This window comes from Chiloscyllium plagiosum, chromosome 20 (genome assembly GCF_004010195.1).
Source record: "Chiloscyllium plagiosum isolate BGI_BamShark_2017 chromosome 20, ASM401019v2, whole genome shotgun sequence".
Classification (NCBI taxonomy): domain Eukaryota; kingdom Metazoa; phylum Chordata; class Chondrichthyes; order Orectolobiformes; family Hemiscylliidae; genus Chiloscyllium; species Chiloscyllium plagiosum.
This window is the reverse complement of record NC_057729.1, coordinates 11,184,366-11,201,683: the sequence shown is the minus strand read 5'-3', so window position 1 is coordinate 11,201,683 and position 17,318 is coordinate 11,184,366. Positions and strand designations below refer to the sequence as shown.

At 42.6% G+C, this 17,318-nt stretch overlaps 1 protein-coding gene across 2 annotated transcripts in view; it reads right to left on the bottom strand.

The window, feature by feature from the left end:
- Window positions 1-17,318, bottom strand: part of LOC122560024 (protein-glutamine gamma-glutamyltransferase 2-like) — a 72,008-nt gene that overhangs the window by 30,667 nt on the left and 24,023 nt on the right. For both annotated transcript variants that reach the window (XM_043710184.1, XM_043710183.1), the window contains exon 6: window positions 8,712-8,889. In XM_043710184.1, coding sequence (XP_043566119.1) covers window positions 8,712-8,889 — 178 coding nt within the window. The remainder of the gene's footprint in view (window positions 1-8,711; window positions 8,890-17,318) is intronic.

Here is a 17,318-nt window from a genome sequence, read left to right as displayed (position 1 = left end):
ACGCTGACTATTTTGCTGCATGGCAAGGTGTCCCTTGTGATAATCACACTTAAAGATAGCTTCAGTTATAAATTGATGTAAAAGTCACCACTGTATTTGGGAAATTATGAGGGAGGCAGAAGCTCAGCAGTAACATCACTGGGCTACTAACCAGAGGCCTCGGCTCACGGATCAAAATCCCACCACAGCCTATGGTAGAATTTAAATTAATTGAATAAAACTTGGAATTGAAAGCTAGTCAAGCAATGGTGACAATGACACCATCCCTCAGTGTTGCAAAAACTTACCTGCTTCACTAACATTCTTTAGGGAGGAAAGCCTGCTATGCTTATCTGGTGGCTCCAGATCTGTTGCAGCAGTTACTCTGCCTCTGAAATGTCTTGAATGTCGCCAGCAAGAGAAGCTGAGTATTAATTGGTGACTATCCAAAACTCAGGTAATCTTTGGTTTATTTATAAGTCAGACAGTTGGAACTTCAAGATTGGAACTTAGAGAAAATAGTAAAGTACTTTTTGCATGAGTCATTGGATGGAAAGTAAATTCACATTCTGTGCCTCAAATCCATGCATTTGCAGAAGTGCAGTTATAACCATAAACTGAAACAGCATATTGTTGTTCAGCAGTCATGAGGGAAAAAAAGGTGCTGAGAGAGGCTGGGTGTACATTGAAAGCAGCAGATGTGTAGTCTAACAATGTGAGACCAAAGCCAATATTGGTGCAAAGCTTGATAAATGATGCACTCTGGTAAAAGTATGCCACGCTAACCTGTTGCGACAACTATATGTTAATTATTGAGAGGATCCCATTGTTTGATTTAATCTCCAGTAAAAGTATGCCATGTTAACCTGTTGCAGGCAAATATATGTTAATTATTGAGAGGATCCCATTGTTTGATTTAATCTCCAGGAGAAGACTTTTAATTAAACTGTCTTGTACATCAAAGGATAAACAGTATTTAATACTTAAAATTTGGCAAGGATCATGCAGACCTGAGTCATTCAGGCATGAGTTGTGGCAGATGCAACTACTTCCTTCTCCACACAATGTTTTTTTTTAAATTTGAGATGTTCTGTTGCTCATTCTGGTTCAATTAAAGAGAGCTAAGATATGATGTTCCCAGCATTAGATTTGAAATTCCCTCAGCATTGCCAAGTGAATTTTTTGGAACTTTCTTGTACCATTAGGACCACTGGACATTGTTTGTAATAACTTGTTAGATTTGAGGACAATGAGAGATTGGGAACAAATATCTGTGACATCAAAATCCCAGAAAAGAATAAATAATGCACAGACAGTCAAAGTTAAATTTGCTGCAATTTTCTCTCTCCCTCAATACGTTTTCATTCTGGATGAGATACTTTGGGCTGAATTTTGCCATTTTGAATTGAAGTGGTTTTTTTTATGTTGAAGCAGGTTTGTGGTTTCCAGTCTGTCATGGCTCATAGTGACTTTCCTCACAAAATCTCTGACTCTTCACTTCATCAGTAATGCATCCAGGCTGTACAGCGCTCTTCTTCTGGAATCCTGTGGGAGGAGAAGTCAATTGTTTGATGCTGCCAGACTTCCAGCATTTATGCCCAGTTGCATAACAAAACACCGGTGCAGCCACACTTGGAATATTGTGTACAGTTCTGTTCGTCCTATTACAGAAATGATGTGGAAGCATTGTAAAAGGTGCAGAGGAGATTTACCAGGATGTAAGGTCTTATGAGGAAAGGCTGAGAGACTTGGTTTGTTCTCATTGGAAAGAAGAAGGCTAAGGGGGGATTTGATAGAGACGTACAAGATGATCAGAGGATTAGATAGGGTAGACAGTGAAAGACATTTTCCTAGAGTGATGACGTCAGCTTGTACAAGAGGGCGTAACTACAAATTGGGGGGGGGTGATAGATTTAAGATAGATGTCAGAGGCAAGTTCTTTACGCAGAGAGTTGTAAGGGCGGGGAATGCCCTACCTGCTAAGGTAGTCAACTCAGCCGCATTAGGGAGATTTAAACAATCCTTAGATAAGTACATGGATGATTTTGGGATAATGTAGGGGGAAGAGCTGAGAATAGTTCACAGGTCGGCGCAACATCGGGGGCCAAAGGGCCTGTTCTGCGCTGTATTGTTCTATGTTGTATGTTGCATACCACTTTAAATGCTGCAAGTCAGGAGACCCTGCGACTCTAAAACTGTAACTCTATAACAATCCTAATTGGTTAATTTTGATCATTCAACAAATACTCAAGGAATTCCATAAATTACTCCTTCCAATGATTGTCATTCAGTGGCTGAAACCAAAATGTTGCAGCATCAGGGCGAAGACTGAGCGAGGCTTGACTGTGATGCCTCCAAATGCCGAACAGCCTGATTTCAGGATCACACATAGAGAATGGCCATTTGCACAAAGTGTTGCTGCCTTCAGTAAAAGAGGGAGCAAAATTTAAGGTTCTGACTACCTTGAAAACTAATCTATTGCAACAGAACTCAGCATTGTTTACCTGACCACACAATCTAAATGTGGAAAATTTCACACACTGCATTATGGCTTTAGCAGAGCTTCCCAGACTGGACAAAGGCCAGAACATTTTCTTTAACCATTGCTTTTTGATTCAAAACCAACAGTTCACCGTCTCAGCAGAATTGCTGACATGATGAAGTCTTCCTGCCTTTGTTTCCAGGGCGTCTGCACTTAAAAAGGACAGGAAGCTGCCCAACTGGTACACGGTTCCGTTTTAATGATAGCTGGAGCCTCAGACATAGTCTGTGATGGTCATTTAAAAGTATTGTTCCAATTCCAAACCTGGATTGCACTGGTATTTATCTGCCTTGTTCAGTACAGGCAATATATAGTTGAGGTGAATAGCAGAAGTGACAGGGAGGGGGGAGGAGTTTGTGTCTCATCTATCAAATGGGGAATGCTCGGCATTCCTATCTTTTGGATGCAGTATGTATCTATCAGCTGGGGAGCAGCCAACCTTGTGCCCAATCACAGGCATCATGGTGAAAGTCTTATTGCTGAGCTGCCAACTGGCACACCGGGCAGTGCCAAGTTCACAGTAATACATCACCCAAGACCCAGACTCACCAAGCGAGCTAGGTCACAGGTAACTGATGGCAGGGCTGCTGTAGTAAAATTTATGGGTGAAGAAATTCCATGGTAAGTGTAGGCAATTGGCTGTCAGCATGGCCTTTCCCTTCGAAGGCCCACTCCACCGTGGGTATTAATTGTCCATTTCAGAGCCTTATTTTGTGGCTTTCCACAGGCCTCCAGGTTTAATCACAGATGATCACCCATTACCCTCCTGTATGATTAAATGTGCCTCTCTCACCAAACGCAGGCAGCCTGTGAGAAGTCTTTTGCTAGGCTTTGTGGATAAAGACTTGCCAATTATAAGAAACTCGGCAGGGATTTTACTAAGGAGCATGTTGGCTGCAAGATGGAGAGTTGAGGTTCAGAGAGATGACAGACCACCCAGCATTCACAGTATGAGGCCTTAGGGACATTTAACTCCAGCACACAGCTTGTAGAATTATACCAGTCCAGCAGCAAGTTTGAGCTGGCTAGCAAGAGGGAACAGAACGTCAGGCAGCAAAAATCTTCTTACAGGGACACAAATGAGATACTCCTAATACTAAGGTTATAGTCAGTCTGGCACCATTGACTGGCAAAGAAATAAGCATGGCAGTAGAGGCCCAACAACTTTACAATCAAAATTCAACCAACACATGAAATCTGAAAGAAAGGACTCACGGCTATGGGAGCCCATAGAGTGTTTGTGCTGCTCCTGGTCCACAAGCTTCCAATCAGCTGGAATCTGGTCTCTTCCTTTCTGATGCTTCACCTTCTATTCTCACCAACAGTAGACTTTTACCCTGCCTTATCCTCGGTTTTCACATTCTCAACCTCCACTTCAGATGTTGGGAAATCAATTTGCCGGCAGACTCAGTCCCAGGTTTCTTCATGCTGTCGCAATGACTGCAAGGTTGTTTCACAAACAGCCACACTTCAAAAACTGTGGTCCTCTTCTCATCTGCCTTATTAAAGGTCAGGCTTCCACACCCACACCACACAACTCCAGACTTCAAACCAGCAATTTTACAGTTTGCTTTTTCACTACAGGCTGGTGTGCAAATTTCATTCAACCCACAAGAGCTATAGCAGGCAATTTTTTGCCTTGTTTTAAATTCCGTGCTGCTATTTCCATTTGTAATCACTTTCAATCCCATAATTTATCTGCATTCTCAATGTTTTCTAACTGAATGCTGTTGCCGTCAAGAATTGCTGTCTAGTGTGTCTTACTATTGATGAAATTAAAAATCACACAAGACCAAGTTATAGTCCAACAGGTTTATTTGGAAGCACTAGCTTTCAGGTAGATGAAGGAGTAGTGCTCCGAAAGCTAGTGCTAACCCTGTTGGATGTTAACCTGGTGTTGTGTGAGTTTTAACTTTGTCCACCCCAGTCCAACACCGGCTCCTCCACATCGTTATGATTGATGATGCAAAAATCAAACTACAGGCTTGACTTTCTCAGCTCTTTAGCCATCATGGCTAGTTCTTTGCCAATTAAGGAATATTCAGGTTTCACCTGAATTTCTGATGTTTCAGAAGTTGTGTTGAGCCCCGGGAGAGCAGGACTGACTTCTTTATTTCCTCCAATTGCATTGAAAAGTAATGATGAATTAAAACAGACATCCTTACTTAACTCCTTTAGACCATAAGACACAGGAGCAGAATTAATCCATTTTGCCCATCAAGTCTGCTCCATCATTTGATTGCGCCTGATACATTTCTCAAACCAATTCTCCTGCCTTCTCCCTGTAAGCCTTGATGTCCATATTAATCAGGAACCTATCTATCTCTGTTTAAAGATACTCAAATGACTTGGCCTCCACAGTCCTCTGCAGCAATGAATTCCACAGATTCACTACCATCTGCTGAAGAAATTCCTCCTCATCTTAGTTTTAAAGGATTGGCCTTTCATCCTAAAGCTGTGCTCTTGGATCCTAGTATCTCCTACTAATGGAAACATCTTCCCACAACCAGCCCATCTGGGCCTCTAAGTATTCTGTATATTTCAATCAGATCCCCCCCTCATCCTTCTCAACTCCATCGAGTGCAGACTCGGAGTCCACAACTGTTTCTCATATGACAAACCCTTCACACCTGGGATCATTCTTGTAAACCTCCTCTGGATCCCTCCAATGCCAGCCCACCCTTTCTTAGATATACCAAATGCAGTCTGACCAAAGCCTTATATAGTGTCAGCAGTACATACCTGCCGTTGTATTCTAGCCCTCTCAAAATTTATGCCAACATTGCACTTACCTTTCTAACATGCACATGAACCTGCATATTATCCTTAAGAGATCTAAGACTTCATGTCCCTTTGTGCTTCAGACTTCCAAAGCCTTCCTCCACATAGAAAACAGTGTATGCCTCTATCCCTTCTACCAAAATGCGTAACCTCACACTTTCCCAGAATGTATTTCATCTGCCATTCCTTTGCCCACTCACTGAGCTTATCCAAAGTCCTTCTGCAGCCTCCTCACTTCTTCAACATTAATTATCCCTCCACTTATCTTTGTGTCATCTGCAAACTTCGCAAATCCCAGACTGGTCATGTGCCATTACATCTGAATTTACATTAGCATTGAATCGGATGTTTTCAGGGGAATGTGAATGGATACAATGAATTGCAGACTAACTGTTGATGTGGATAGAGAAGATGAATAATCTTTATAGGCTGTATTGATCGATGCTAAAGTGTATGGATTACTAGTTATGCTATTGTTTGTGCAACTTTCAAACTCTGCCTCAGAAGTCAGTGGTGATGGGGTCATTGAATATTTTTAAGGTGCAGGTAGAATGATTCTTGCTTGTCAAGAAAATCAAAGGTTTTCAGCGTTGATGGGAATTCAAATCACAAGCACATCAACCAAGATATCATTGAATGGCAGAAAAGGGTTGAATGGTTTACTTTTGTTCCCACTTTGTACATTTGTATATAGGCCTGCTAGCTGCAGCATCGTTATTATCAACTGACTGAAACATTACATATCAATCATTCTTTTTTTAACTTGCAGTAAGCCAGAATAGTAATTTCAAGCAGGTGGGTGGAATCCTTCAGCTCAACATTATGTGGTAAGTATATTTCACATTTCCATAAAAGCGTCACCTGCAAAGGCACACTCTCCCCCAGCCGTCTGCTTGTAAACTGACAGCATGCTGGTGGGAAATATCAGCAGAGAGTCAACCCTGAACTGACAACACAACTAACCAGCATCTGCTGTGATTTGAGTGGCACATATACAAGTATTACCCCTCAGCCAGTGATAAACAGAATCACTCAGGAAAAGTCTCAGAAGAATCATTGATAGAACCCTGACTGAACATTTGATGTGCTGTTATAGAGTTAGTGAAGCAACTAAAACTTCCTTAAGATTTAGATTTGGATCAATTTGAGCAAATCATGAAAAACATCCATTATTACTAAGTCTTGACAGCATTTTACAATTTCTTTTATTTTATCATTCCCAACTACAAAATGCTAAGGGGAAGCAAGAAGCAAACAATTACAAAAAAAAATTATGCATAATGGGTTCGATTCCATCCTTGGGTGACTGTCTGTGTGGAGTTTGCACATTCTCCCTGTGTCTGCGTGGGTTTCCTCTGGGCGCTCTGATTTCCTCCCACGGGTCCAAAGATGAGCAGGTCAGATAAATTGCCCATGCTAAATTGCCCATACTGTTAGGTGCATTAGTCAGAGGGAAATGGGTCTGGGTGGGTTACTCTTCAGAGGGTCGGTGTGGACTTGTTGGGTCGAAGGGCTTGTTCCACACTGTAGGGAATCTAATCTAATCTAATAATAAAGCACAAATGCTAGTTTTTAAAGATATAGTTGCCTTTTCCCGAGGATGGGGGAATTTCAAGACTAGGGACACATTAAATTGAGAGGACAGGGATTTTAAAAAAAAATAGATGACAGGCAAATATTTTACCCAATGTGGTTCACGGGTGGAATGAACTTCCTGAAGAAGTGGTGGATGTGGGTACAGTTACAACATTTAAAACTTGTGGATAAGCACATGAATAGGAAGTGTTTGGAGGAATATGGGTCAGGAGTAGTCAGGTGGGATGAGGTTAGTTTGAGATTATGGTCAGAATGGACTGGTTAGACTGAAGGATTTGTCTCTGAGCTGTATGACTCTAAGTGTCATACCATATGTCTTAAATGATCAAAATGTGGCCTCTAATAGACAATTTATTTGAAGAATTGTAATTCTCTCTTTGGAAAATGTATGCAAAATGTAGGAATGTATGTTCAATTGACTGAAGTACAAAAGGATCTCTTTTCCTACATGACACTGGAATAGATTTACATTTGTACTGGTCAAGGTAAGTCTCATTCAATACTCAGCCATTTACGTAAGACCAGTTGCAGAAAGTGAATCGGTTCCAATTGTAATAATGCTGTGAGACCTCATTACTACAAGCTGCCAGATGCTGATGGAATAACTCATAAGGAAATGAATACAGCAAGAATAAATTGCCAAGAGACCTTTAACAAAATCACATGCAAAAGATGTAAAAATCTATTGCAAACATATAAATACATTATCAGTTTGAATTAACTTACACTTCAAATTGCAATACACTTCAAATTTCCACTTCCCTGTTATTTATGTTGCTTCATTCAAAACATTTGATATTTTCATTCCAAGAAATTACATTCTATTTTCTACAGCATGTTGTAAATGGCATGAGCTCCAACATTATTTGTATAATAGACTGACAAGGGTCACTGCTCCCATCTAATTGGCAAAGTAAATTGGTAAACCGTTCTTGTTATTACGCCAATACATGAGTCAGTGCAATTTCCATCTAAATGGTCAATATATCAAGCAACATAAATGCATTAACAGTCAATGCATTCAGTAATGAAATAACAATACACTGTTAAATGACAAATTCTTTATCCAATATTCCGAAATACAGTAGTACTGAAAGAAAGTGAGTTTCATACTATTGTTTAAATCCATTATTCAGATTACATCAAAGAAGAAATCATACAAAGACTAACCTTTTGGGACATGTAACTGTATAAGATTAAATGCTACAACCTTGAGAAGTTATTAGGAGTAAGTCACTGTCTCATTTTACTTCATAGACTTCATCTTTCAATCAGAAAATGTTTTTTTTCTAGACTGCCCTATTTTTAGCAAACATTTTACTCCTCACTAAAAACAATACAATCATATTTTAAAAGTCAGGAAATTTCATCTCACACCTGTACTTCATGAATATTGCCACAAAGCTGAAACAGATTCACATTTGAACTTGCTCAGGTAAATCTAATCCAATACTCAACTGTTTACTTTGGCTCAGTTTCAGAGAGTAAATCAATTCTAATTCTCCAGCAAGACCTCATTACTACAAACTGGCTGATGATGCAATAAATCATGAAGAATTGATGCTCAGGCTTTATTTAAATATAAAGCTGAAAGGTGTCAGAGTTTCAGATTGGATTATAAAATAAACTCCTGCTAAGCTGAAACATGTATTTTCGGAGTTGGTTATAATGAAGTCTATGGATATATATTCAGTTCTCAATAGGTTGAACCCTAATTGTTTCTTCAATAAGCAGCATATTCCCATGCCTGTTCAATGTTAATAGTGACATCTTACATATCTTGTCCAACCCCACTTTTCTGTCTGCTTCATACCTGTGCATGCCACGGCTGCAAAGACCCAACACTGTCCATAGCAAACACGTTGACAATCAAATCTGTTCCATTGACGAAGGATAGTAACGCTTCCATTCCACGATAATGGGGATTTTCCACCTGAATAATTAGTGGTCCAGTTACCCAGCAGTATCCCTTTATCATCATTGCAATTCACCTGCACATAAGAAATAAATAATTAATGATTATACAAAGATATAAACACAGAAAAACAATGAGTCACTCACACAAGACACAGTTCTGGTGATTACATGGCACGCAAAAGGTAGCCACAGAACTTAACATATAAAGTTTTTGCCACAAACCACTAAAGCTCTAATCACTAGCAACAGAATTAAATTAAATAGAATCAGACTCGCCACTGCCAACAACCCTACCGAGAGCAGGGGCTGCTACTGGTTACAGAGTCCAGGAAGCACCCTATGTTTCGAGAAGGTCCCCAGCCATAGGTGAGTGCCGAAGGAATGAAGGTCACTGGAATCGGGTCACCAGGTAGGTGGGGATGAGGGGAGTTGGAAGCAAGTGCATTACATTCTCAATCCCAGATCCCTCAAGCAGGCACTGTGTGCCTTTGAATAAGAAACCCACCTAAAAGATCATAACTTTGTTTGGCAATGTCTTCATGAGGCAAGCCTAGGATGAATTCAAGTGACAGGAGGTTAACATCCTTAAGTGGACACAAATTAATTTCCCACTAAAAAATTATTGATGCTGGCGTTACTTTACTGTGCTATAACTCCCAAATCATTTTGTTTTGAAAGCAAGTAGTTTGTGGGCGGCACGGTGGCACAGTGGTTAGCACTGCTGCCTCACAGCGCCTGAGACCTGGGTTCAATTCCCGCCTCAGGCGACTGACTGTGTGGAGTTTTGGGTGGGTTTCGCTTCGGCGGGTCGGTGTGGACTTGTTGGGCCGAAGGGCCTGTTTCCACACTGTAATGTAATCTAATCTAATCTAATCTAATCTAATCTAGTTTCCTGAGCCATCCCAACCCAGACCTATCTGGATGCAACTAGCCAGGTATGCAGTTTGCACACTCCTGCCTAATAGTACCCTCCAGGTACCCACCTAACTTTAATGTCTAAAATTGGCACCATGCTGTTTCTCTCCACTACCTGGGAAAATAGCAACCTCTCTATAATTGATGGGTGTTAATATGGTAATAATATCGTATTGCAATTAGGCTCCTGGTCACTCATTCTTGAAATTCTCATTTAGTCATTACAACAAAATCAAGCATCTATTTTCTCAACATCACAAATTTCATTATTTCTTTCTTGTCACCATTGCCAATTGTCTCACCATTGCCCAGGTCATTCAGGGAGTGGGAGAATTCAAGAATACAAAATTCCAAAGGAAATAACAATTTACAGAGGAACCTTGATTATCCAAAGGACACGTATTTTATTCGGTTAATCAAATTCCGGATAATTAAATGCCGGATAACATAGTTTAGCTAAACATCGAGACCTTGCAATCTTGCCGGATAATCCGAAATTCAGATAATCAAATGCCGGATAATCGAGGTTCCTCTGTATATGGCATGAGAAACTGGGTCTTGGGCTTGATTGAGAAATTGCCATAGAGAATTCACCAAGGAATAATTACTCTCAACATTTTTGAAATGTCTACAAAAAAAAGGCAAGCTGCTTTTGATTGGGAGTATTAAATTCTGCCAAGATTAGAGCAGTAATGGAAAAGCACAGTAGGTCAGGCAGCATCCGACGAGCAGGAAAATCGACATTTCGGGGAAAAAGCCCTTCATCATGAATGAGGCTGGGAGCCTCAGGAGGTGGAGAGAAAATGGGAGGGGGGGTGGGGCAGGGAGAAGGTAGTTGAGAGTGTAATAGTTGGATGGAGGTGGGGTAAAGGTGATAGGTTGGAGAGGAGGGTGGAGTGAATAGGTGGGAGGATGATTGACAGGTAGGACAGGTCATGAGGACAGTGCTGAGCTGAAAGGTTGGAACTGGGATAAGGTGGGGGAGGGGAAATGAGGAAAATGGTGAAGGGGGCATGGACCTGACCACGTCAACGTGGAGGGAATGGTCTTTATGGAAAGCACATAGAGGTGGGGAGGGAAATATATTTCTGGTGGTGGGGTCTGTTTGTAGGAGGCGGAAATTTCAACAGATGATGCGCTGTATATGAAGGTTGGTGGGGTGGAAGGTGAGGACAGGGGTGTTCTGTCCTTGTTGTAGTTGGAGGGGTGGGGTTTGAGGGCAGAGATGAGGAACATGGATGAGATGTGCTGGAGGGCATCTTCAACCATGTGGGAGGTTTAATTATGGTCTGTAAAAGAGGCCATCTGGTGTGTTCTGTGGTGGAACTAGTCCTCCTGGGAGCAGATGCGGCGGAGGTGGAGGAATTGGGAATAGGGGAAAGCATTTTTGTAGGAGGCAGGGTGGGAAGAGGTGTAATCCAGGTACCTGTGGGAATCGGTGGGTTTGTAGAAAATGTTAATGGAGATGGAGAAGCCCAGGAAGGGGGAGAGAGGCATCAGAGATGGTCCAGATGAATTTAAGGTCAGGGTGGAATGTGTTGGTGAAGTTGACGAATTGTTCAACCTCCTCGTGGGAGCACAAGGTAGTGCCGATGCAATCATCAATATAGCGGAGAAAAAGGTGGGGAGCAGTGCCGGTGTAACTCTGGAAGGTAGACTGTTCCATGTAGCTGACAAAAAGACAAGCATAGCTGGGGCCCATGCGGATGCCCATGGTTACCCCTTTCGTCTGGAGGAATTGGGAGGATTGGAAAGGGAAATTATTGAGGGTGAGGACCTGTTCAGCCAAATGAATAAGAGTGTCAGTGAAAGGGTACTGGTGGAGTCGTTAGGAGAGGAAGAAACGGAGGGCTTGGAGGCCCTGGTCATGGCAGATGGAAGTGTAGAGGGACTGGACATCCATGGTGAACATGAGGCATTGGGGGCCAGGGAAATGGAAGTTGGAGGAGTTGGAAGGCATGGGTGGTGTCCCGAATGGGGAGCTCCTGGACCGGGAGGATAGGATAGTATCGAGATAGGTGGAGATGAATTTGGTGGGGCAGGAGCAGGCTGAGATGACCAGGGTAGTTACGCATATGGATCTTGGGTAGGAGGTAGAACCGGGTGATGTGGGGTTCCCAAACTATAAAGTTGGAAGCTGTGGGTGGGAAATCCCCTGAGGTGATGAGGTTGTGTATGATCTAGGAGATGATGGTTTGGTGATGTCAGGTGTGGTCATGGTCGAGGAGGTAATAGAAGGAGATGTCTTCGAATTGGCGCCTGGCTTCAGCAGTGTAGAGGTCAGTGCACCAAACTACCACTTTGCCCCCTTTGTCCACTGGTTTGATGATGGGGCTGGGATTGGAACAGAGGGAGTGGAAAGCTGCGTGTTGTGAGGATGAGAGGTTAGAGTGGAGAAGGGGGTAGACAGGTTGAGGCAGTTAATGTCTCGGTGGCAGTTGAAAATAAAGAGGTCGAGGGTTGGTAACAGATCTGCACGGGGTGTCCAGGTGGATGGAGTGTGTTGGAGGTGGGCGAAGGCTTCCTCAGAAAGTGGGCGGGAGTCTTGATTGAAAAAGTAAGCTCGGTGGTGGAAGAAGTGTTCGATGTCACAACGTGTATTGAATTTGTTGATGCATGGATGGAGGGGGATGAAGCTAAGGCCTTTGCTGAGGACTGATTTTTCGTCCTCAGTGAGGGGGAGGTCTGGGGAGGATAGTGAAAATCCAACAGGGCTGGGAGCTAGGACCTGGTGTAGGGGTAGTGCTGGGAGTAGGGGTGGAGACTGTGACTGCAGTGGGTATGGTAGTGGCGTGAAATCAGTTGCAGAAGTGATGCTCACCCCGATGTTCGGGGGTGGGGGGGGGATAGGGATGGTGACAGTGTGATCTGTGGGGAGGTGGGGGGAGCATATCAGCAGTGTGTTAATGGGGGTGGAAGTGGTTGTGATGACAGCAGCTGCAGAGGCGGAAGTGGTGGAACGCATGGCGTCAGTGATGACGTGGGGGCAGAAGTGACGAAACGCGTGGTGATGTCGTTGGGGGTGGAAGTGGCTGTGGCAGCAGCCATGAAGGGGGCGGAGGTGTGGTTCCAGTTAGGCCTTGCGCTGGTCTCTGCGGTGACGGATCTTGTGGTGATTACGGAGGTGGCATGAGCAACCATGGCTGCACCTACAAATGGACCCCACCACCAGAGATATATTTCCCTCCCCATCCCTATCCACTTTCCGTAAACATTGTTCGCCCCGTGACTACCTCATCAGGTCCACGCCCCTTAACAGCCCACCCTCCCTTCCTGGGAACCTCCCCTGTCACCGCAGGAATAGCAAAACCGGTGCCCACACCTCCCCCCTCACCTCTGTACAAGTGCCTTCCACATCCATCAAAGTTTCACCTGCACTTCCGCCAATGACATTTATTGTATCAGTTGCTTCCGATGTGGTCTCCTCTAAATTGGGGAGACCAGACACCTTCTCGCAGAGCGCTTCAGCGAACATCTCCGGGACACCCGCACCAGTCAACCCCACAGCCCCGTGGCCGAACATTTCAACTCCCCCTCCCAATCTGCCAAAGACATGCAGGTCCTGGGCCTCCTCCACCGATACTCCCTCACCACCCGACGCCTGGAGGAAGAATGCCTCATCTTCCGCCTCGGGATTGCACTCTCAGCTACCTTCCCCCCAGCCCTAACCCCCTCCCATTTATCTCTCCAACCCCGGAGGCTCCCAGCCTCATTTCTGATTGACGGTTTTTGCCCGAAACGTCGATTTTCCTGCTCCTCAGATGTTGCCTGACCTGCTGTGCTTTTCCAGCACTACTCTAATCTTTAGCATCTGCAGTACCCACTATTGCCTATTAAATTTTGCCCCCTATTTCTGTGCATTTTAGCCATTTTTCCCTTTCCCATATAACTTACAATCTGGTAAGGTTTGCACAAATAAATTAATGATCTGTAATTCATTTTTGTACAATGTGTTATGTGTAATTCATATTAATACAAATGATTCAGTGAACTCTTGCACTGTACCAAGTATAACACAGAACTAGTTATTTCGTCAAACATTGATGAGTAGTTATTGCTTATGCAGGACTAGTTCAATATGTTTCTGTTCTAACCTTTCTGGAACCCTGTCATTCGACAAGATATGGCAACTATTTATTATTAAATCCTTTAGCCCCTTGAGGTCTCTCCAAAACCAATTATGCTTGTTGTAATTATTTTTCTATGAATATAAGAATTGAATTTCTTGAGGCTGCCTTTCTTGTGAATCTGATTCAATTTAACATTACCAACTTTATTCTTCAAGGAAATAAATATTTATAAATTTCTTTCAGATTTTGTTTCCAGATATTGTCACAGAAAAATTTCTGGTTTGCTCCTAACATAATGCATTTTTATTTATTCCTCAAGGTGTTTGGCAGCCAATCATTTTTTGACAGGAGTCATTATGAAATGTAATTAGCTAAAAACTTTCTGGAGGAGATTTGTTCTTGTCACATATTAAATGCCAACGTGATTCTTGTGAAAGGAAACCCAAGTGAACTCTGAAAGGGGCATGGACTATTTGCTGCCAGATTTTACCCGTTATTACATCTGGCCAGGGCTTAACAAAAAACAGTAAAGATGTGAATGTAGCCCCAAGCATTTTATGTTTAGGATTACTAGACTGATGTCTGAGATTCTGGATCAGTGGTGCTGGAAGAGCACAGCAATTCAGGCAGCATCCGAGGACAGGCAAAATTTTGCCTGTCCTCGGATGCTGCCTGAATTGCTGTGCTCTTCCAGCACCACTGATCCAGAATCTGGTTTCCAGCATCTGCAGTCATTGTTTTTACCACCTTGATGTCTGAGATTGTAAGACTGATGAATGAAGATAGCTTGGATCTGTTAGCACTATATTCACTGGAGTTTAGGAGGTTGGGGGCGGGGGGGGAGGGGTGGGGGGGAATCTCATAGAAACATGTATAAGTCTAACAAGATGACAGAGGATAAACACAGGAAGGATGTTCCTGGTGACCGGGAGTAAAGAACCATGGGTTATGCTTAAGGATACAGGTTAGGCAATTTACTATTGAAATGAGGAGATACTTCTTCAGCCAGAGAGTGGTAAGTATGTGGAATTCATTACCACAGAAAGTAACAAAGACCAAAACATTAAATGTTTTCAGGAAGGTGTTAGATATAGTTCTTAGGGTTAAAGGGTATGGGGAGAAAGTGTTAACAGGGGACTGATTTGGATGGTCAGCCATGATCAAATTGAATGGTGGAGCACATACAAAAGGCTGAATAGCTTATTCCCGCTTCTATTTTTCAATGTTTCTATTTTGTTTCTATTGTATTTTCCTTTATTTCTAGGTGTATTCCCCTATATCTCATACAGGACACTCAGTGAACTGTTTAGAATGGGCTATTTTAGCATTTTGTTTAATGTATATATTTCCTGGAGCAGTGTTTGGTTTGGGTTATAAAATGGATGACCAAATGCAGCAGGCAAATACAGTAAATATCAATTTCCCACTATCTATGGAGAACAACCAACTCAACCGAACCAACTTAATGTGTCTTTTTTTTTAATTAAGCAAAAACGTTGAGCTAATCATTCCCTGAAGAAATCTCTGATAATTCCTCAACCAATCACTGTGTGCGCATGGCACTTTGGAGGCACAGTGTGAACTTAATGAGGTAAACAGTGTAAAATTGTGTGGGATTCAAAGAAAATGACCCTTGCTGGCATTCCCTGAGATTGACTCCAAGTCAAATTTCAGGAAAATTCAGCCCCTTCTGACTGTTCTGGTGATGGCAAGATAAAAAGCTTTGCATATGTTTCTTTTATTCGGCGGTTATAAGGGTTGTGCTGGGGAGGGTGATGGCCTAGTGGTATTATTGCTAGTCTACTAATCCGGAAACCTTGGTAATGTTCTGCAGACCTGGGTTTGAATCCTGCTATGGCAGATGGTGGAATCAGAATTCAGTAAGTAAGCATGATAGGGGGTCTAATGATGACCATGAATCCATTGGCAATTAGAGCCATAGAGATGTACAGCATGGAAACAGACCGTTCAGTCCAACCAGTCCATGCTGACTAGATATCCCAACCCAATCTAGTCCCACCTGCCAGCACCCAGCCCATATCCCTCCAAACCCTTCCTATTCATATACCCATCCAAATGCCTCTTAAATGTTGCAATTGTACCAGCCTCCACCACATCCTCTGGCAGCTCATTCCATACACGTACCACCCTCTACGTGAAAAAGTTGCCCCATAGGTCTCTTTTATATCTGGATTAGTGGTGTTGGAAGAGCACAGCAGTTCAGGCAGCATCCGAGGAGCAGTAAAATCAACATTTAAACTAGAACTTTATAAAGCCTCAGAAGCACATTATTGCTTTTACATTCCAACCCTCGAGATAAATGACAACATTACATTTGTTTTCTTAACCACAAACTCAACCTGCAAGTCAATCTTTTGAGAATCCTGGACTAGCACTCACAAATTCCTTTGTACTTTGGCTTTAAGAAAATAGTCCATGCCTGTATTCATTTTTCCAAAGTGTAAGCCCTCGCATTTGTTCACATTGAATTACATCAGTGATTTCCTGGACCACTCTCCTAAACTGTCTAAATCTTTCTCTAGACTCCCCACTACCTCAGTACTACCTGTATCATTGTATCATTGTACTTGTATCATTGGTAAACTTTGCCAGAATGCCCCTGTCCCTTCATCCAGATCATTAATATATAAAGTGAATAGCTGCAGCTTCAACACTGAACCCTGTGGAACATCACTTGTCACCAACTGCCATTCCAAAAAATAAGAGTTTATCTCAATTCTCTGCCTTCTGTCAGACAGCCAATCCTCAATCCATGCCAGCAGCTCATCTCGAACACCATGGGCCCTCACCTTACTCAGCAGCCTCCCGTGAGGCACCTTATCAAAGGCCTTTTGGAAGTCTAGGTAGATAACGTCCACTGGGTTTCCCTGGTCTAACCTACTTGTTACCTCTTCAAATAATTCTAAAAGGTTTATCAGGCACAACCTCCCCTTACTAAATCCATGCTGACGTGTTCTAATCAGACTCTGCACTTCCAAGAATTTAGAAATCTCACCTTTAACGATGGATTCTAGAATTTTAACAACAACTGTGGTTAGGCTAATCAGCCTATAATTTTCCATCTTTTGTCTTGTTCCTTTCTTGAACAAGGGGGTTACAACAGTGATTTTATGATCATCTGGGACTTTCCCTGACTCCAGTGACTTTTGAAAGATTACAACTAACGCCTCCACTATTTCCTTAGCCACCTCCCTCAGAACTCTAGAATATAGCCCATCGGGGCCAGGAGATTTATCAATTTTTAGACCTTTTAGCTTTTCTTGCACTCTCTTTTGAAATGGCTACCATACTCAGCACTGCCCCTTGACTCTCCTTAATTGTTGGGATATTACTCATGTCTTCCACTGTGAAGACTGACACAAAGTACTTATTAAGTTCTTCAGCTATTTCCTTATCTCCCAACACTAGCCTTCCTGCATCAATTTGGAGTGGCCCAATCACTACTTTTGCCTCTTGTTTGTCTCTTATGTATTGAAAGAAACTTTTATTATCATTTC